General features: G+C 40.8%; 1 protein-coding gene across 2 annotated transcripts in view; it reads right to left on the reverse strand.

Annotated features, from left to right (window-relative positions):
• The window catches only part of arhgap42b (Rho GTPase activating protein 42b), an 87,229-nt gene that overhangs the window by 43,837 nt on the left and 22,786 nt on the right, over nucleotides 1-20,606 (reverse strand). For both annotated transcript variants that reach the window (XM_074640438.1, XM_074640440.1), the window contains exon 3: nucleotides 15,603-15,664. In XM_074640438.1, coding sequence (XP_074496539.1) covers nucleotides 15,603-15,664 — 62 coding nt within the window. The remainder of the gene's footprint in view (nucleotides 1-15,602; nucleotides 15,665-20,606) is intronic.

The following is a 20,606-nucleotide window of genomic DNA, read 5'->3' on the forward strand; positions in this document are numbered from 1 at the left end:
CCCCCATTAGGTCCCCACCTAAGTTTAGCTGTCACGTGTGAATGATCGACTAAAGCCTTTGACACTGAAATGCAGCTGCTCTGAATGTACAATTGTGTCAATTTATTAAGTGTAAGAGTTTAGCCGAGGAATGTTAATAGGTGCTGCTGGTAGAGCTTCAGAGTGGAATAACACGGCTGTGTTTTCCTTCCTTCCGTGAAAACGAGTGCCGGACATCTGCACTTCTTTGTCTTGAGTTGTATTACAGCTAATGATAGCCAGCAGCATCGAATAAAAGTATGAGCATCACTCGCACCAATGATCACAATGACAGCAGCGGCGACCAAAAGGAATTAGCCTAACTCATTAAAGTAGGTGTGAGCAAAGCCCCCACAACCTAATTAATGTGTTTAATGCATAATAAACATTATTGCCCTCATCATCATGATAGAATAAAACATCCCATTTCATGCTGACGGTGTGACCTTTATCGAAAGAGGGAGTGCTAAAGCTGTGTGTTTCACTCACTTCTGTCTGCAGATTGTTTGGGAGGGAGGTGTATGTATGTGTGTGTGTGTGTGTGTGTGGTAGGGGGTGACAATCTCATTGCAGAGCTAAATCTTTATCTGGTACAGCACTGGCACCTGCAGCAAGCTGAAAAAAAGTCCTCCTCCCCTAACTTTTATGAGGTATGAAATGAAAACAAACCTTCTGCAGACAGTCGCAGAACAGTGGGAGTGTAGACGTGACACGTTTGCCCTACACATTTCATCGGAGAGTGAGCTGTTAAGCAAGGATATGAAGCAGCCGCTGAAATGCAGACAGTAGCTGGTTTTGTGTGTCCCGTGAGGATTTTCCGTTGTTTGTTTTAAGTACAGTTTGGTTGCCTGTGATGTATTGTAATGCTTTCTGATAGCAGAGTTTGAGGCTGCTGTAGAGTAGCTGTCTGTGTGCGTTTATCCTCATGTATTAAACTGCTTTCTCCAAATGAAGGACCATGGTACTCACAGAACCAATCGCTAGTTTTTTTTTGCAACACAGATTTAAATCCACTGTTGTTTTTTTAGTTTTTTTTTATTGTCACACATGTAAACAGCAGCACAGCACACACAGTGAAATTTAGCCTCTTCACTTTTAACCCATCCTAGCATTAGGAGCAGTGGCCAGCTACTATACAGCTGCCCAAGCAGCAGTTTGGGGGTCCAGCGCCTTGCTCAAGGGCACCTCGGCTACCTGTCCACACACTGTACTTAGTCCAAGCCAAGTCCCACACGGACTGAGCTACTTCAGAGGTACATTTACAGTACAATCCTCTGTTTTTTAAGTTTCGGTGATTGGGTGACCCTGATAACCTTTGGATCACAAAATACCACACTTATATAGCACTTGTAAAACCCATTTTTGAATATCCTAACTACAGTGTTTGTAATCCTGTGTATATGTTAGGGATGTCATGAGAACCGATACTTCGGTACCAAGATGATGCCAAAATTCTGACAAAGTGACGATACGCGTTTTTCTACACTACCTCAGGTACCGTAGGTACCGTCAGGGCTCCAGACCAACGGCGTCCAGTCGACAATAGAGAATGTGTTTGGGACGCAGTAAACTCACTATCCACGCGTCCAGGAGGATGCATCTTATTTTTTTTCTGATAATGCTACATTGTGAACAACAAATCCGTGTTGAAATCGGCAGGATGAGAGCTAGTTAACGTTACGACACGAGTGGTGTCATTGATTTATATTATAATTAGGGCTGTCAATCATTTAAAATATTTAGTCACGATTACTCGCATTATTGTTTATAGTTTATCGCGATTAATCGCACATGTTTTTCTTTTCAAAATGTAGGCTATTTTAAAGGGAGATTTGTCAAGTATTTAATTCTCTTATCATCATGGGAGTGGGTAAATATGTTGCTTTACGCAAATATATGTATATATTTATTATTGGAAATCAATTAACAACAAAAAACAAAGACATATATTGTTCAGAAACCCTCACAGGTACTGCATTTAGCATAAAAAATATCAAATCAAATCATAACATGGCAAACTGCAGCCCAACAGGCAACAACAGCTGTCAGTGTGTCAGTGTGCTGACTTGACTATGACTTGCCCCCAAACTACATGTGATTATTATTATTATTATTATTATTAAGTGGGCATGTCTGTAAAGGGGAGACTCGTGGGTACCCATAGAACCCAATTTCATTCACATATCTGGAGGTCAGAGGTCAAGGGACCCCTTTGAAAATGGCCATACCAGTTTTTCCTCACCAAAATTATCTTAAGTTTGGGGTGTTATTTAAGCTCCTTCGCGACAAGCCAGTATGACATGGTTGGTACCGATGGATTCCTTAGGTTTTATAGTTTCATATGGTACTATATGTAGCCCGCTACAACCGAAAAATCATGTTGCTTTAAAGAAATTAGTGGCGCTAAAACGCATTTGCGTTAATGCGTTATTATCACGTTAACTTTGAGAGCCCTAAATATGATGCGTTCAGGCTCTGTTACGTAAAATTGAGTATTGGGCGAAGGTAAATCCGTTATCATGATGTTTTCAAATGTAATCTTGTAAAATGTAGTTTTTGGCGAGAAACTTGAAAACATCCAATTGTTTGAACGAGATGTTTTCACAGTAACGGTAATAAAGGAGTGTATGTTGCAGTACATGGGATTTATTGTTTTACTTATGTTATTTATTGTGGTATAGATCTGGGTATTGAGAATCGTGGAATTTCACAGGCTTGTGACATCCGTATGTTGTACATTGGCAACAAAAAAAAACAGTACAAAATCATACATTGTTGTTATCCACTAAGGAAACGTTTGTTGTAGCTACTGAACAGATAAGCTTGAAAACACATTAAATACAAACTCAGCAGGGGGAAATTGTAGCAACTTAAAAATAGCATTATTATTTACTCATGATACCTGTGTGTCAAAACAGGAAGCTTTGCTGTCAGTCAGCTGCTGTGTGAGTTGGCCAGATTATGTGGAGGGAGAGCCATTGCAAAAGTACAGCTGTCCCCACACTGCAGTCCCAGTGCACTGAAACTAAACATTTACAACACCAACCCAACTGTCGTCATAAAAAATTCAATTGGATCCTAAAAAATGTAGCTAGCTGTCAGTAAGTTAGTAAAGCTGGCAGGGGGAGTTTACTGAGAACCCTGAGCGAGCGAGATAATTTGTCTGCCGAAGTAACATACTGTAGATATTTAAGCTCCATATTTCAGGTATTAATTAATGTATGCCTGGTGAACCTTCAGGTTGATGTATCGGAACATAAAAATGATCACCTAGGAGAGGTATTTCAGCGCTCCTGGCTATGTGGGATCCAGTCTCTCTCTTAGCAGGGACAAGCGGCGGGGAAATACATTATGTCAGCAAACAGCTCTTCTAGTGACTGTCTAAATGGTTTCTTGGCTCTCCACACTTTCCAAGAAACAGTTGTCTCCACACTGACTGTTTACATCAGAAGAGAAAAGGCTTTCCATCTGAGAAATCTGTGACCCTGCTATACTGAAGAGACACATAACAGGTAGAAAGCATGAAGCCATCGAGAGCAGTGAGAGGAACTGGAATCACTGCAGTGCAGCATGAACGGGCATTAAAACAGTGATCATCTCCTGTCAGGTTTCTTCTCCTGTTTTGCCAACATGTCATCTGGAGATACACCTGGAACGCACCGAGTCAATATGGCTCGTTTGGTTGAACCAACTCGGGTTTGCCCTGAAAATCTGTAGGATGGAAGGCAGTGCTTGAAGTGGGCCGGTACTCACCGGTACGCAGTACCAGCACTTACTCATATGGCCTACCGTGACTATTTCTTGCGCACTGGCACTTCTCACAAGCTGCCGGTGCTCTTTACTGTCCTCTCCATTTTAGGGGTGTAAGAAAATATTGATACACATGAGTACCGCGATATTATGTTTTGCGATACTGTATCGATTCTCTAAAAGGCTGTATTGATTTTTAATTACCCTCTTAAAAATCCAACCGGCCGCTATTCTGTCTTTCGTAGGTTGTAGGGGGCTCAGTTTTAAATCTTGAGTGAAGGTACTGGCATTGCATGGAACTAGAAAACCACGGATGCACCGATACCAACACTTTTTCCAGACCGAGTACAAGTACTTACATTTGGGTACTCGCCGATACCGAGTACCGATACGAGTACTTCTCTGTGCCAAAAGACCCTCGTTAACAGCCAGCTGGAGGGTGTGAGCAACACGGTGTATTTTCATATTTCTGCATAATGGGGTCCCTAAACAGTCTTAGAATTGCATAAATTGGGTATGACTGTAAAGCTGAGACTGTGGTGGATCAAATGAGTCCAATTGTATTCATGTGTAATGGTGTTAGTCCCCATAGTAGCCATTTCACATTGTGGCTTTTTCCTATAGTAACCATAATGGTCCGAGCAAAATAAATGTGAAATTGCATAAGTTTAAGTCAAAAACCTCCAAACCCAATACATCCTAATATATTTTATTCACTGTAGATATTCAGAATGTAATAGTGATTGCTGATGCCTGTCAATACACACGCCAACATGTGAATAAGGGGGGGGGGTACCGGCACTTTCCACTTCAAGCACTGATAGGTGTTTTGTTCTTTGTCTGAGGTGCTTGTCATTTTCATCACATTGAAATAAAGTGAGAATTACACATGAATTAGACTGAGATAGGATAAATAGATAAAACAGTTTCCTCTACTCTTCACTAAGCTGCTATTAAATAGAAACCCAGGGCCTAAATTGGCATAACAAAGCGCAAACGTCATTTCTTGAATGGCATGTAAAGAAAACATCTGTTCTGTTTGTAAACAGCATAAAGGTTATATTTATTTATGTATTGTAAGATTGAATTTTAGTTTAAATCTCGCATGCCAGCCAAGATTTCTTCTCTCTGTAATCACAGTTTATATACAGTATACTGTATCTGTACATGTTGAAGTAAAAACTGATTGTGGTTAAGTTTAATATTTTGACTTTCAGTATATGTATATGTGCTTGAGGTGAATAATGATATACACAGTGATATCTTGGCTCATGCTAACTGAGGCTGATTTTAGCTGTGCGGTGAATAGCACAAAGGTTTGATACTGTCCGTTCCAAATACTTTTCAGACTTTCATTAAACCAGCCGCCATGGATGTTGCTAAGAACAATGAGAGCCTTTCTTTCAAACTGTTGTCTCAGGGTCAACAGGACATTCCTCAGTTCACAGACCAGCACACCAGCTACCCACAGAGCGGAGTTACTGTGCTGTTAAATCCTGAGAAAACAGTGGCAGAGACACAATTTATACCAGTTGGTTTCAGTTCTGCGGCTCAGACAAATTACGTATAATTGAACGTGTTTAAAGGCTGTCGAAGAAAATGTAAACCAAAGGAAAACTCTCAACATGGGAAATAAATGCAACGCAGTGCAGCAAATCAGCACTTAAGGGACCGCGAGGGGTTTTGTTGTTTATCTCGTAGAAGAGCAGGAAAAGGGGAACATAATTACAAGATGTATCTTCTTGCACATATTGCTGAGAAAAATGAAGATGCTGCGGCTTGTTGAATATTGTCTAAGATGTAAGAGATACAGCAGCTCTAAATAACAGAGAGTTTGTCATGCTTTTCTTTCTAATTCAAAACTGAAATGATGAAAAATTATACTCTAAATAGTGACTTCATGTCATTCATATTTATCAGATTCATTAATGAGCAGGTTGTCATACATGACCAGCAATTCAGCAAGTCTTGTTCATTTTTAGGAATGTTTAGAAAATCTAGCCCGTGGGCGCCTGGGTTAGCTCAGTTGGTAGAGCGGGCGTCCATGTATTAAGGCTTGGTCCTGACCGCGGCGGCCCGGGTTCGAATCCGGCCTGTGGCCCTTTCCGCATCCACTCTCTCTCTCCCCCCTTTCAAGACTCTATCCACTGTCCTGTCATAAAAATGGAAAATGCCCCCAAAAAAATAACTTTAAAAAAAAAAGAAAGAAAATCTAGCCCGTGACGGGAGACTTTGACCAATCACAGGTCATTTCAGAGAGAGCGCTCCTATTGGCTGTGCTCCAGTCATGTGACCGGAACTTGGTGTTCCTTCAACAGATTTTACAATGGTGGCGGCGTCACAAACTTTCTAATTTTACAGCTAAACCGTGCACTACAAGATGATTCTGAAAACATCTGAGGAGAGAAATAGGCATTACAGTAACAGAATATTGATTCATATTTGATCAGCGCTGCCTAGTTTGACCGTTTGGTCGGAGTTTGCGAGTGATTGACAGCCGGCTCTCATAGACGGCAGCCGGAGAGCAGACCTCAGATCAGCTCTGACTGGTTGTTTTCGTCCGGACTGTGAAATCTTGCAGATGCCGTTAGGAGCACCGGAGGACACAGAAAGACACAGAGGAACATGATTTTTCAGGTTACCTGTTTCATGTACTACTGTCACCATATAGCGACTGTTCTATAAAAGCAACTTTTTTTAAATCATATTTGCTCCAATCTCGCCTACTTCAGCTTTAAAGAAATACTATTTAATGTAATTACTCACAAGTAAGGATTTACATGACAGTATATGTATTAGCCTATATGAGTTGTGATATAAAAAAAAGCTACACCTGATCCCTCCCCCCCTCCCTTTAATGAAAAAACAACAGGAAAACACTCTCTGTTTTCCACATCAGCCATAAAAGGCTCCCTCCCAGGGGGATATGATCATCACTCCAAAGGCCACAACATCAGGGCACTGCCCTTCCACTTCTAAATGCCATCCGAGCTCAGCAGTGCTGAACCTTCTCAAGCCATGCAGAACTTGAACCACTTTCAGTCTTTTTTTTTGCTGCTGAAAGGCTTATCAGCAGGGGAATTATAGCAGAAATCTTTTTAAAACAGATAGACTTTGGGAAGTCTTCCTGTGGAATAACACACTTGTGTAGTTGGTAAGCCAATCGCAAAGTGCACAAGCGAAAAAATTTCAGGCCTGGCCACCCGCCAAACCAACAGACAATAAAACGCTTTATGCTTGACAAGGCCAACAGAAATTGGGCTACTGGTAGGACTCTATCCCGTGCAGCAGCAGCAGAGGCACCTACAGTATGCTAGTTAACATGCCACAAAGGACATACAGGTTTCCTCTACATCTACTTTGAAATGTTTTCAGTGACGCTTATCAGTCTGTGTCCTTCTATTTTTAGTTCATAGATGCAGTCCAGATGTGAAATGGAAGTAAGGGGGATGGGGCGGAATCTGGGTTTTATTCCAGGATCTGCTGCTGAAAGTTTACACCCACTCTGTGTGAGTGTGACAAGTTTCTTTTTTTATCAACTGCCACATCTGTCTGCCATGATCTATTAGCAGTTACAAACCTTACAAATAGGAGCTCCATCTGGGAGCCATCACAGTTTAAGTATAGCAGAAAGTGAAGTCCCATCTAGTATAATTCACAATATTTCACGTTTTGCAGATATACTATACTTCCCTTGTTGAGATAGATTTCATACATTTGGGGAACATGTGTTAGTTTGAGATGCGCTAATTGAGTTCTGCAGATACCAACTGCTTTCATGATACATAAAGCCAAGATTGAAACCTTATGGTCATCCTGCCTCTCTCACCAAAACCATATGCACACACTATGACAGCGCTGATCTGGAAAACATTTAAGGAATTTCCTATGTGTGCTTTCTCATGTCACAGTGAACAGTTTATCATAAAATAAAAGGTGTTCTGTGCAGACAAATAAGCTTTTCATCTTCCATAACTTGACACTTGAGCCAATGACAGACAGCTGAATATAGGTGCTTGGCACCTCTCTCCCTGACAATCACACACACCTCATCTCTACATTGTAGTTTGTATGCTGTCATCCCTGATTTTGTATCTTTGTAGCTCAATATGAGATATACAATCTGCTGTTTGGAAATGCCACAATATGCCACTGATACAGCTGTCAGAGACCAGCATACAAAGCAGGTACAAATATGAATATCACAAGTGTTTCCATAAATGTTCCTTTGTAACTTCTCTGTTGTGACTTTGTTGAGCTTAACTGAATTTGCTATCAAATGTAATGAATAGTGTGTGGCCATGACTCGTTGCTTGTGAATGCAAGTCATGAAAGGGAAAGTTGCCTCCAAAGACTGCTCTATATTCTTTTATTCCTCATGTTACACATGTATTTATAGTATAACAATGAATTATTTAACAGCTGTACAACAACACATCAGTTATATATTTGGTGGGCTATTATCTTGGCCTGTACACTTTAAATGAAGTTGAATTTTGTTTGGTGCAACAGCAATTTAATGACAGGGGAGCAGAATAAAATATGCTCATGACTACTTAATGAGAACTACTGCATTCCCTTTGCATTTATTCTACAAAAGGGCACGATTAAAAGACAAATCTGAGAGTATTTACTTTATCGGAACATCTGCAATCTCTCCTGAATTGCAGCTGGTCGCACCAACTGGGGCCATTTCAGCTTTATGATGGATTCATTGGATATTTTGCATAGAGAAAAAGAAAAAAATATTTTGAAGACCTGACATATCTGGATCGTACTCAATAAACATGCTTTATACATGCTGTTTATCATAGTTCTTGCATATCTGGAAATTATAGGGTATAGTAAACTGTAGTTAGGGAGTTTGATGAGTGTTTGCAGAGCTCAGTGGATGTATTTGTAATCTAACAGCACATAGTGAAACGCAATAGCAACATGTAAGTTATAGAATATGAATTAAAGGGGAACTACACCCATTTCCAAAATTCATACATGTTATTCCTATGGTCTAAGACAGGCCAAAAATATTAGTTAATATGAACAACTCTTTCCCAAATCCCAAAACTGTGTGTTAAAACTCAAATTTGTGATGTCATAAGGTATAAAGTGTGGAACCGCTCCATAGACAATGAATTGTGAAAGATGTTCCAGATGACACTGAGAGCACCCAGGGGAATGTTCTGAGTGTACGGGTTCATTTTCTGTTTCACAACTGACAACACTACAATAGAATAAAGCTCATTTGGGTATAAAAAAGACAACAAACATTCACTTTCCGATTCATTATCTATGGACCAGCTCCAGACTTTTTACCTGATGACATCACAAGTTTGCGACTTCTTTCTTTGGTTTCTGGCTTTGAGAGAGAGTAGCTCATGTTCACAGATATTGATTGAACTTTCCTAGGCCATGGAAACAACATATTGGAATTCTTACTTTAGGCAATGTTCCCTGTTAAAAGTGCTAAATGATGAGATTGGGAGCATTTCGATTGCCTCTGCACGGCTCTCAACATGGTGACAGCTGAGCCGGAAGCTCTTAGCTAACGGTGCCAACAGTAAAAACAAAGGCAGTGCAGAGAGGCGGCCGTGAGCTAGCCACTGGGGCACGCTCGCATGCACTAACCTGCACTAAATACACACGCGGCCGGCCCGGCTATGTCAACAAAGCACAGAAAAGCTTGGATTACAACATACACAGAGGGAGAGTGACTTCCGTCTCTGCTCAGGTAGATATTACTCCTCTATATCTTTACATAGCAGATAGTTGTTTGCTGCTATATTAATGCTCTAGATACTGTACAGAGAAACTTTAAGTAAATGCTCAAAATGTGGATTCAATCTGGAGGCATATGAGGAGCTGTGTTTCCAATATTACAACTATATTACTAATAAAATTCCAAGAAGCTATTACAGTATTTCAAAACCATTAACTGAGCTTATTCTCATTACAGCTAACGTCATACATGGGGTGAGAAATTCCAGAAGAATAATATCAGACCTGGGAAACAAACTTCATAATGGAAAGAAGACCACAGGACAAAAAGGAGGTTAGGAAGCTTTTTAGCTAGTTAGATACCTTAGCTAAATCAGCTGTAGCGCAGTGGACCACATGCACATTCTGGAAAATGATTTCATCTTTGTTTTTCACTGGTGAATCTGTGAAATGATAAAGGTATGTCCAATTTCTTAAGTCTGTCTAACTTTCATCTTGATTCATGACAGCAGGATAGAGCTGGGCATCTGGTTTCTGGTGCCCAGTTTGATGGAAGTTTAAATCGCTATGTAGGGGATAAGGACAGTTAATGCAGTTTTCAGTGCTGAGTCTACTCTTATTTGAGCTAGACTACATAAATGAACGTTTTTAATTATTTATGATGGATCTCAATTTATGCCAAAGTGGCACAGTTTTGAAAACTGTGAATGGAATTGAGACAGAAACATGCTTGATGTAAGTCATGGTCCTGGAAACCTGCCTGTAACAACTGTTTCTATAACAAATGAGCTGGAAAATGAGCACAGCATCTAAGACTGTGGTGTCTATCACAGTTTTACACCACCAATTGAGGTGAGTCATTAGCACTTTATAGTTCATACGCACGAGCAGCAAAGAAAAAAAAAAGGTTGCTTTCACTTCAAAGTATGCACCACCTCAGTATAAATCTTCTTGGAAAACTATATCAAAAAGTTGTTTTTTCATATCACAGGGATTTTAAAAATACTATGTTTACATATGACTTTAGTTACATTGCTGACACTTGTATCCCCAGAGATTTAAACCACTTGCAAGTGGAGAATAAGCTTTACTTCCTGCATCACCAACGTTACAATCAACCAGCGGCTCAAAGTGCAGGGATCAGAGCCGTGTTTCTTACGTATTCCTGTGATCTGATGGGACAGAAGACTGCTAGGTGAAGAGGAGATGATGCAAAGAGGGTGCCTTTCAAGCAAGTAGAGAGGGATACAGTATACGAGGGAGAGGGTGTGTGTGCTATGAATAGGTTTTTACTCATTAAATCTATCACAGCTGAATGAAGTGCTGCATCCTACAGCCTCTGTGACTAGTCATAGCTGCTCTGATTAATAACTTATTTCCATTACTTTGTAATCATGCATCTTCCTCAGCTGTAGTGTCGTTTCGTTTTGGTTATCGGTTAAGCTGTATCTCTGCTTGTCATCTTGATTGTTTCTTTGCACCCTTTGAAATTAGTTGCTTTAAAAAAAAAAAATAAACCTGCAAACTATTAGGGCTGGGACGATACACCTCTCATCTCCGGATTCAATACTATCACGATACTCGGGTGCCAATTCGATATGTATTGCGATTCTACAAGTATTGTGATTCGATATTTCGACTTATTGCGATTCTTGTAAACTTTTTTAACACTTGACCATGGGAGAAAGTTGAATCATACACTTCCTAGGACTTTTATTATGGAAAATATCTAAATTAATACAGTGAAAATGCTTGATTTTCAGCATGTATGTAGTCAGAGATGTCCTGAAGTCAAATATATCAGTCATTGTAAGGAATTATTTATTATCCAGCAACCCAAAAATCAAAGAATAAAGACGTTTCACTCACAAATTAGTTGTATTTTCTTTTTAATTTATAAGGGACATAACGTTTTATTTCTGTGTGGAGTTTGCATGTTCTCCCCGTGTTAGCGTGGGTTTTCTCCGGGTACTCCGGTTTCCTCCCACAGTCCAAAGACATGCAGGTTAGGTTAATTGTTGACTCTAAATTGCCCATAGGTGTGAATGTGAGGGTGAATGGTTGTCTGTCTCTATGTGTCAGCCCTGTGATGGACTGGCGACCTGTCCAGGGTGTACCCCGCCTTCGCCCAATGTCGGCTGGGATCGGCTCCAGCCCCCCCCCGCGACCCCTAACGGGATAAGCGGTTGCAGATGGATGGATGGATGGATAACGTTTTATACTTCTGGTGAATGTAATCCAATTAATCTTATTTCCACATTTGTATTTTGTGTATACAGTTTCCTTTTTTAACACCTTATTTTGAAAACCGGACGTAGTCACACGTGTATACTTCCTCTAACTTCTCCAAGTCCGTCTCTAGCTCTCCCGTCAGTTCCGTTCTCTTTATCCATCCATGGTCAGCTCCACCAGGGCCGTTTGAATGCAGAGAACATAAATGTCAGTATATGGGTGCTCTACAGTTGTAGCGTCGGCCCATTTGACCACGGAGATGAGAGTGACAGCCGGCTTGACCGCACGTACCGCGATACGATAACGTTTCCTGTCTGTGACAGAGTTAGCATGCAGCTTTAGCCGTGGTGGCTAGCTCTACTATTCCTGGCAATGTGTGAAACCCAAAGTGTTTCTGTACTTTACTGGATGTGTAGAGTTTACCACTTTGGATTTTAAAATGTGAGGGTGCTGATCGTATCCATGCAGACCCTCTGCCATTTTCTACTTTCTTGTATCGACTTGCTGTGGCCGATTGCCGTTTGTTTTGGTTGAAGGATACAGAACGGATATGACGTCACATTACTCAGATGACAACAATAAAAGCGGTAACTTCCTTCTACCTCCGCATAGACTCTAATGAAGCAAATATATCGATTCTGGCATTAAAAAAATCTATTTAAAAATTGTGATACATAGTTGAATCGATTTTTTCCCCCAACCCTAAAAACAAATACGTATTTGTCTTCCATCTATAACTTGTGCATACAAATGCCGTAAACACATCAAGCTGTAAAGCAGTGTTTCCTCTTTGTGCCATATAGATTTCTGACCCCAAAATATATACCTTTGCCTTTGTGACATGCGCTCAAATAACAGAGGCCGTTTTAAATAACAACGCAACTCGTTGTGCCCATATCTGCCCTGATCATCCTCGACAGCCATCAAATGACCACCGCTACGCCAGAAAGACAGAGTCACAGCCGTATATCAGAGCCTAGTTTGAGGCACCATGTGAGAGCCAACCAGCCCTGTGTCACACTGAATTTGTTGAGTATGTCACTTCCTGTTTTTTCCTCATTCCTGGAGAAAATATTTTCAAGCTCTGCATAATTGCTAAATTAGCCAGATATTACTAGTTCAGACTAACACGGGTGACACGGGCTATGCATCATTTACAGCAATTAAATCACACTTTCGAGAAAAAAAAAAGGTCATACGAATTTATGAACGGTGTCTTTTATGCTTGTCAAATTGATTAGGATGACACGATATTCCATAAAGCTACATGGCCTGCACAGAGGTGACCCACATCTTCAAAGGGCAACTCTGTCCATCATAAAATGTAGCTAGACTTTGAATGTCAGGAGGAAAATGTTCACATTTAGTCACATAGATTTGAGTCTATATATTAACATCTATGGGATGAGCCTGTATTTTAGCAGCTACTACTATGAAACCTATACATTGCACAGTCAGGCAGAGGTACAGTATATCCATGCATCCATATGGAAATGATGCACAGTGTGAGAGCTTTAGTAGTTTCTCATATTTTTTTAGAATTACCTTAAACTTTAGAGTGTTTGTCCTAAAAAAGCCCCATCTGTTATCCCCATTTAAAGTGTTATTCCAAACTTTTCAGTATCAAACACTCACCCCCTCAGACTGAAAAAGAGAGGCTGTTAAAAGTCTGCTCCTTCACGGAGAACCGAGTCCTAATGAAAATGTCTTGGGTAGTTATAAAACCTACGACTGCAAACCTGCAGCTGATCTCATTTGCATATCAGACTTGGCAAATCTGATGCACAGCTGAAGTATGTGTGGACTAAGGTAATTCCTGCCTTGAGGCACCGCTTAGTACCACCCTCTGAAATGTCTACTTTTACAAAATAAATGCTAAGTGCAGGCCCAGGGTTTTTCTATGCACAAGTAGAGCAACACAGTGATAAAGCTGAGAAAGCCGTGCAGTGAACTCGAAAGCTGGTAAGCCAAAATTACACCGAAAGAAGTAAACATAGGGAAATGAATATGTAATTTATCACAACGTGCAAACATATCAACAAAGTACAAGGCATTCCATGCTCTGCTGTACTGTGAATATTCTGTTACTGTTTTTCCTTTCAGTTCCTACTACTGCGACCTGTGTCCGATATTAACTCTTTGACTCACTGGCCAAGGGGACTGGTACATTTTATAATAATTTATTATTATTTTTTACCAGCCAAAATAATAAATTGCCTTTTTGTTTCATATATACATTTGTTTCAGTTCATTTCAATGGAATAATAGGTTTATTATGTTAAATACAAACTGAGAGAAGAGAACAGAGCAAAATGTTAAGGAAAATAATGTAAATATATTGGTCAACGAACAATTCAAGCCTATCTATTTTTTAACACCTTTCTGACATTTCACCATATAGATAGGCTACTATAGGTATATGACGGTATTTGTGTAAAAAAAAAGAAAAAGAAAAAAGCTGAGCAAAACTCGGAGGAGCGGCTCATCACTAAAATAAGAATAGCTGGTCCACCTTAAAGATCAGACCACCTTAAGTGAGCCTGGGTTCGTTGTTGTTGCTAGCTTCTGGGCTAACCCCCTTCACTTTAAATCAGCAGACAAGCAAGACATGGGAACTTGGCTTGGGTCTTTAAGAGTTGTAGCATTAATTCACCTATAAACTGTTCACACATTGCACTGCTACATTCACAGCTATAACGTTACTCCTAACTTGATAAACTGCACATTCGCTAACGTTAGGCACAAGGTGCGTGTGTGTCAAACTCCGACACAGAGAGCAGGAGACAGAAGCAGCGCGTCCGTAAATGATCCCAAAACGCGGAGGAAACTCTCAGTGTAACCACGCATATAGTTTTGGACTGGACCGCAGAGGGCAAGTCCTAAAAACTCAAAAGTCTGTCACTGACTGACTGACTAAGTGATGAAGTTACACGATTGGTTGGCCAAGTGTTGGAATGTCCTCATTTGCCGTTGCTCTTTCAAAATGAAAGGGCGGGGAACAGTCCTTTATACAAATGAGCCCGTCCAGGGCGATGCGTCTGGGTCAGGAAAACTTGGACCAAGCTGTCAAACTAGGCTATCTAGTTCTAAAATGAAACGAGACTCAGCCGTTAGCTTAGCATATTTCAGAAGCAGGTTTTGGTGGATTTGTTTAGACGGAATAACAGTAGTTTTACGAGCAGGCCGCCATGTTGTTTCCTGATTGAAATGGTAAGCAGATAAACCAAGGACCAATCAGGTGCATTCCACGATATGGTATGTTACCGCTTGAACGGCCAGTTGAGTGGAGCAGCGCGTCCCAAGTGTCCTCACCGGACCTGGTGGACATGTACCAATGGATGTAACATTATAGACATGACCACTGACTATTTGTATAAAAATGTAGCCACAAATTCACAGACTGACCGTACACGGTTGGTTTCAAACGTTTAACCGCCAGTGTGGCAGATAGCCTTCAGAGATTTACGTGCCAAACGCAAAATTTACCTGCATTTGGCACTTGGCAGGTATTAATTTCAAACCCTCACTGTGACTCTGTAACACTTTGAGGAGTTTCGGGGATATTCCTACCTTATTGCTCTTCGATAGAGCACCACAGCTGAATAAGGTGACAGACTGGTGTACAGAGAAAGTGGAAGAATCCACGGGTCCTAATTCAGTTTAGGGGGAAAATGGTAGGTAGGTAATCTGCAGAATCCATTCTTTTCACCAGATGTCTCTACTTCACACCAGTCCACATTAATCCAAATATGACAGCTAAAAACCAATATCTGTCAAAGTGTTAATCCTCAGTGTTAAAGCAAGACAGGCATGTGTTCTTCCTCTCTTTTGTTTTATACATTTACAAAATCGTCCATAAAATAATTTAAAAAAAATTGCATTCTTACCAAGCGTCTTCTTTCCTCTTCAACAGTGGTCAGCAGCTGGGAGAACTCTTTGAATGACTGGGCTGAAATACAAAGAAACGTCATTCCTACAATAGCGTATTAAAAGAGAAATACTGCATGTTTGGTCGATAAATGCATCAGCACGTATAACAACATCTTGCACAATATGTTCACCGTCGACCAAGTACACAGTGATGCACTGTGTTGTTGTATTCAGATGATAAAAAATATATATTCTAACACAGTGGCTCAGTTGTTAAAGCATCAGATGTTCCTGGCACCCCACAAGCACTGTAGCGCGGTGCTAAAATGTTTATTTGCGCTGCAGCTTCGGAGCTTTCGGTGCAGCACATTTTTAGAACCTAATAAAATCATGCAGCTGTCCAATTTAAAACCAAGACTTGCAGTAAAAAACAATACTTCAATTGAATGGAACCCCACTGATTGCTTCCCTTTATTTTCTTCTCCCGCAATATACTGTCACAATGTAATGCAGTGACTGATGTGGTCGAGATATGTTCACGCCATCTGGGCTATACCTCGGTAGCTTATATTACATTCTGCGGGGCGAGATGAATTCAGCATACGATACATCGAATCTTATCTGCCAGTGAATTGTGCCTTGATGGCTTCACACCTTCATTAAATAGAGGGCCTGATACAGCGTGGCCTCTGTTGGTCAGCCCCTGTGTCACCCCGCCTGTGTCCAGCCATTTAGCAGCGGTCGAGGTCCGCTGCTTGCCAACACAGTAACATCATTATCAGCCGCGACGGCCTGGCACAGGGAGCCATGCATCATCTTAGACATTTTGGTCCATTTACACACCAAAGCTTTTAAAGACCAGGGAGCAATGATTTTGTGCCAGTGATCCTGCAGGCGGGCTGGCCTCCTATTAACGCCACCAGCTCCTTTATCAACGGCACAAACCTCTCAGGGGGTAAAGGGCACAGCTGGAGCCGTTGATGGGACAAGATTAGACTCCGAAAGAAAGGAAATGGGAGTCAAAGTGGGGTTACAGCTTGCATATCATTCACTGGTAAATGGAGGAAAGGCAATAGACCTGATGAATCACTGAATGAAATCAAATTTACTTCCTCAAGAGTGGACGAATAAGGAAGCTTATATGAAAATAAAGAGACATTTACTGCACATGTAGTGTTTTCTGCACATTATAAGAAGATTTTCTTATAATTTGATGGGTTTAAATTGCGCCTTTCTGCTCGATATTTAACTTTTCAGACCTAGATCTATATCTTTTCTGACTTGTTACACCCCCGAAGGTTCTCGTCGAAGGAGCTCTTGGAGAAGGGAAAGGATTGACCTTCTGAGAGAAGGGCATGTAACTTTTCTAAAAATCTAAATTTCTATAGCTACATCAATCTTTTGGCCCCATTGATTCCTGGATAACTGGCGTGGAATGTGAATGTCACTGCAGGAAGTCATAGAGAGAAATCAATAAAAGGTCATGGTGAACACGTCTGGCAGCACATACAGGATCTCGATGCTATGTGGGGAAGTTGGGAGCATCAAAGTGAACTATACCAATACTGCATCAAGATCACGGCTGGCATTCAGGCGAGGGTTCAGCTGTGTCAGTCAGGAAGCTCAGTTTCATTGATGACTAGATTGATTTCAACAGGCGGTTTCATTTTTTTTCCTCAAATAGTAATCGTGGTCTTTTCTCTCTGAGATGGTGAGTGAACACGGTGGTATAGAGTATGAGGAAATCAGTTCTATTTAAGAAGATATTCAACACTTAAGCTTTTGCCCCATAATTTATCTAAGTGTGTTTATTTGCATGTAAGCAATTTGAGTTTGTGGATGCAAGGAATTTTACATTTTGCAGATTATTACATGGTGTTTAGTGTTATTGCCATAGATATAAAACAGTATATGCGACATTACATCATAACTAATTGGACAAGTGTCCACCATCTTACCTGGGTATCAATTGCCACCGATGGGCAGCAACTGGTCATCAGTTGTTCAGCACAGAACTGCTTTACCAAAAGGATCAAAGAGACCAGGGAGGCTGGTAACACTTTCCACACGTCAGTATAGAGTAGATGAGAGATTTTTTTATTTTTTTATTTTTTGGGTCAACTAAAACTACAAAAAGTTAGTGAACTAGCTAACTTTATTGTTAGCTTCCAAGCAACGAAGCAGCTGAGTTCTAAGTCAAAGTTATTACTGATTGCTGGCTCAACATGATGAACATTGATCTTTTAGCCAAACAGATGTTGTTTTAATGTTAGCTATGCTAACTTAGCTCAAAGGTAATGTTTAGTAACGTTAACGTTATAACAAAATTATTAATATTATCCTAACATTTAACCGCGTGTAAAAAACATGTCGAATGTAAAAAACATGTTACCCATTTCATAATATTTCATGTCAAATCCAGCGAGCTACATCAAACCCAAAATTAGCCGTCTTGAATCCCGCAATCAGTCAATATATATTACAGTGACTGATTGTAATTGCCTGCCTATAGGCCATAATACTGAATCTATTTAGGATTTCTACATAAAAACATATTGCTTAATGTAGTATATTAGTCATTCAGATTACCAAAGACAGTTCTTATATATTAAGTTCAGGCAAAATTGAAAAAATTAAATAATTTTCTGCAATATAAATGCACAATTATGAGGTTATCTTCATGACTGAAAGCATGATTTGTTCTCTTGGAGCTATAATAATCAAAATTCTACCAAAATCTTAGTTTTTTCGGTTCATTTTAGACAAACACAGTTGTTTTACACTCAGAATAAAAACAGTATTGGTGTATTGGTCGAAAAATATAAGGATTATAAGGACAACACAAGCCTCTTTCACCATAGGTTCCAATTACAGCAAGTTTAAAACTGGACCCAGCTAAGATGACCGCCACATGTTTCCATCCTGGAATGGTGAGTCATTAGAACACGTCATATCTACTGTTTTATATCTACGGTTATTTCAATTTCATTGTTTAATGTCATGTTATTTCAATGTTATTTGTGCCAATGTTGCCTCCACAGTGGTCTTTATTTAAGTCCTCCCAAGTGAATTTACTCTTGTCTGCATTACACAGTCAATAAAATGCTTCCAAACAGATGCCCATGGCTCTGTCATCTGAGCCACAGGCACGGCCAAACTACTGGCTTCTATTGTGTCAGTGGTTTACACTGTTAATACTGAGTAGGTCCAGCTCCGTAACAGGTGGGCAGCTAAAATATCCATTGTTCAAACTGGGATCAACAGTGTTCTTGATAGAAGGCCAGGGAAGGGGGTACATTGTCTCAAATTAAAGCGTGCTTGATTCTAATGAGGCTCGGATTTGGCTGTGGATTTTTCCAATAAGTATAATTGGTCTGCTGCTGCACCCCTGCCTATCATACAGCCTCTCCAGCTTTGGGAGAAAAAGGAAAGCAGGACTATTCATTACGCATTCAGATGGACATTACAGCCTCATGGAGAGGAGGTCGATATCCCGTCTAGCCCTCACAGATGGACAGTAATTCAGCATTCTCCAGCGCCAGGAGCAAAGGACTCAAGCTGGGGATAATGAGCAGTACAAAAAAAAGAGAAAGGGAGTAGAGGCCAGACTGGGAGTCCTGCCCATTAGAGCCACAGAGGCCCTCTGCACAGCTGCTTTCATATTCCTGTTGGAGGCTAGGAGGTTCGCACCTCCATTAATCTCTGACACTGATCACAATTAGTCTCTTTGATCTTTTATAGGCTTGAAAAGATACAGGGGAAGCATCATAAGCAAATCAATAGCATTAATTATACATGCACCACAGACAACTTTCAGATCTATACTCAAAGCCAAATCCCATTCCAAGAAGTTGCAGAGTATGCTTAATATTGTCTGGAAACAGCTCCCAATGACTCTGATAAAGCTTTCCCTTTTTCTATTCTTTTTCACTGGAGTAAAATGGTTCCGATATAATAACATCATGTTTTGAGCACTTGGTCCTTACAAGAGGACAATAGCTCATATGATACATGTCTGCACTACAGCCAATGTAGGCTTGTCGCGGTAGTCGGTGTTACCGGTGTTACACGGTGGTCGGGCAAACACCGATTACATTACGCCCGCACTGTTGTTTTGCTTTTTTAACAAAAATAAAACCCATTTAGTTCATTTTGGCGTATCAGCGGCGTGTTATCAATCGATAGTCGGACGACGGACACTACAAACTGACAGTGAATGCTCCATCCGGAGTCTCAGCTAAGAGTAGCAGGTGTCCGATTTCACACAGACTGGAAGAAAGAGAGTTGACAGACAGAGAGATGGCAGAGGATTCGGTGTCGAAGCGAAAAGCAAACGGGCCTATTTGGCAATATTTCAGATTTAAACCCAATGCTATCAGAGATCCAAAATATTAATGAAGCAATCTCCGCGAGGAGAACGGAGAGGTAACAGCCAGTGTGCGTGGCCCAGCGGCACCAGGTAGACCCCTGCGGCTCCGCAGCAAAAAGCTCGACCGGAGAGGGCAGACACACAGCTACCCAACAGTAAAGATCAAAGTAAGAGCGCTACACATATTGACCGCCATCTTTTCTTGTAAAATGTCCGGTGTAATCGGTAACACCGGTGTTTTCACAAGTTTATTAACCGGTGGGAAAATTTCCTCACCGTCACATCCCTAAGCCAAGGGTTTTAGTATCTCTCAAGAGAATCCGAACGGAAATGTAAGTCAAGCTTCTGATTGAGGTGACAATTTGACTAATTGGGAAGAGCAAGGAGGAAAGAAGATAGCAGTGCCCCTTGATATCGGAAACCAACTTAGGCTTTCAGCTAACTCCAATGGAAACCCACCCGTGGCGTTATTCGACGTTCGGAGCAAGTGACGATGTATTAACAGTGTCAAAGTTGGCTCAGGGCGGGCGGGAGGGTTGATGGATGGGTCAAACAAACACAAGACTTTCAACCCGGAGACCGGTGTTCATGTCCGTGTGAAACTATAAGGAACATTGACTTTTTTTTGGTCACGTATGTCGTTAGTCACGTG

The sequence above is a fragment of the Sebastes fasciatus genome, chromosome 7, assembly GCF_043250625.1.
Source record: "Sebastes fasciatus isolate fSebFas1 chromosome 7, fSebFas1.pri, whole genome shotgun sequence".
In the NCBI taxonomy this organism is placed as follows: domain Eukaryota; kingdom Metazoa; phylum Chordata; class Actinopteri; order Perciformes; family Sebastidae; genus Sebastes; species Sebastes fasciatus.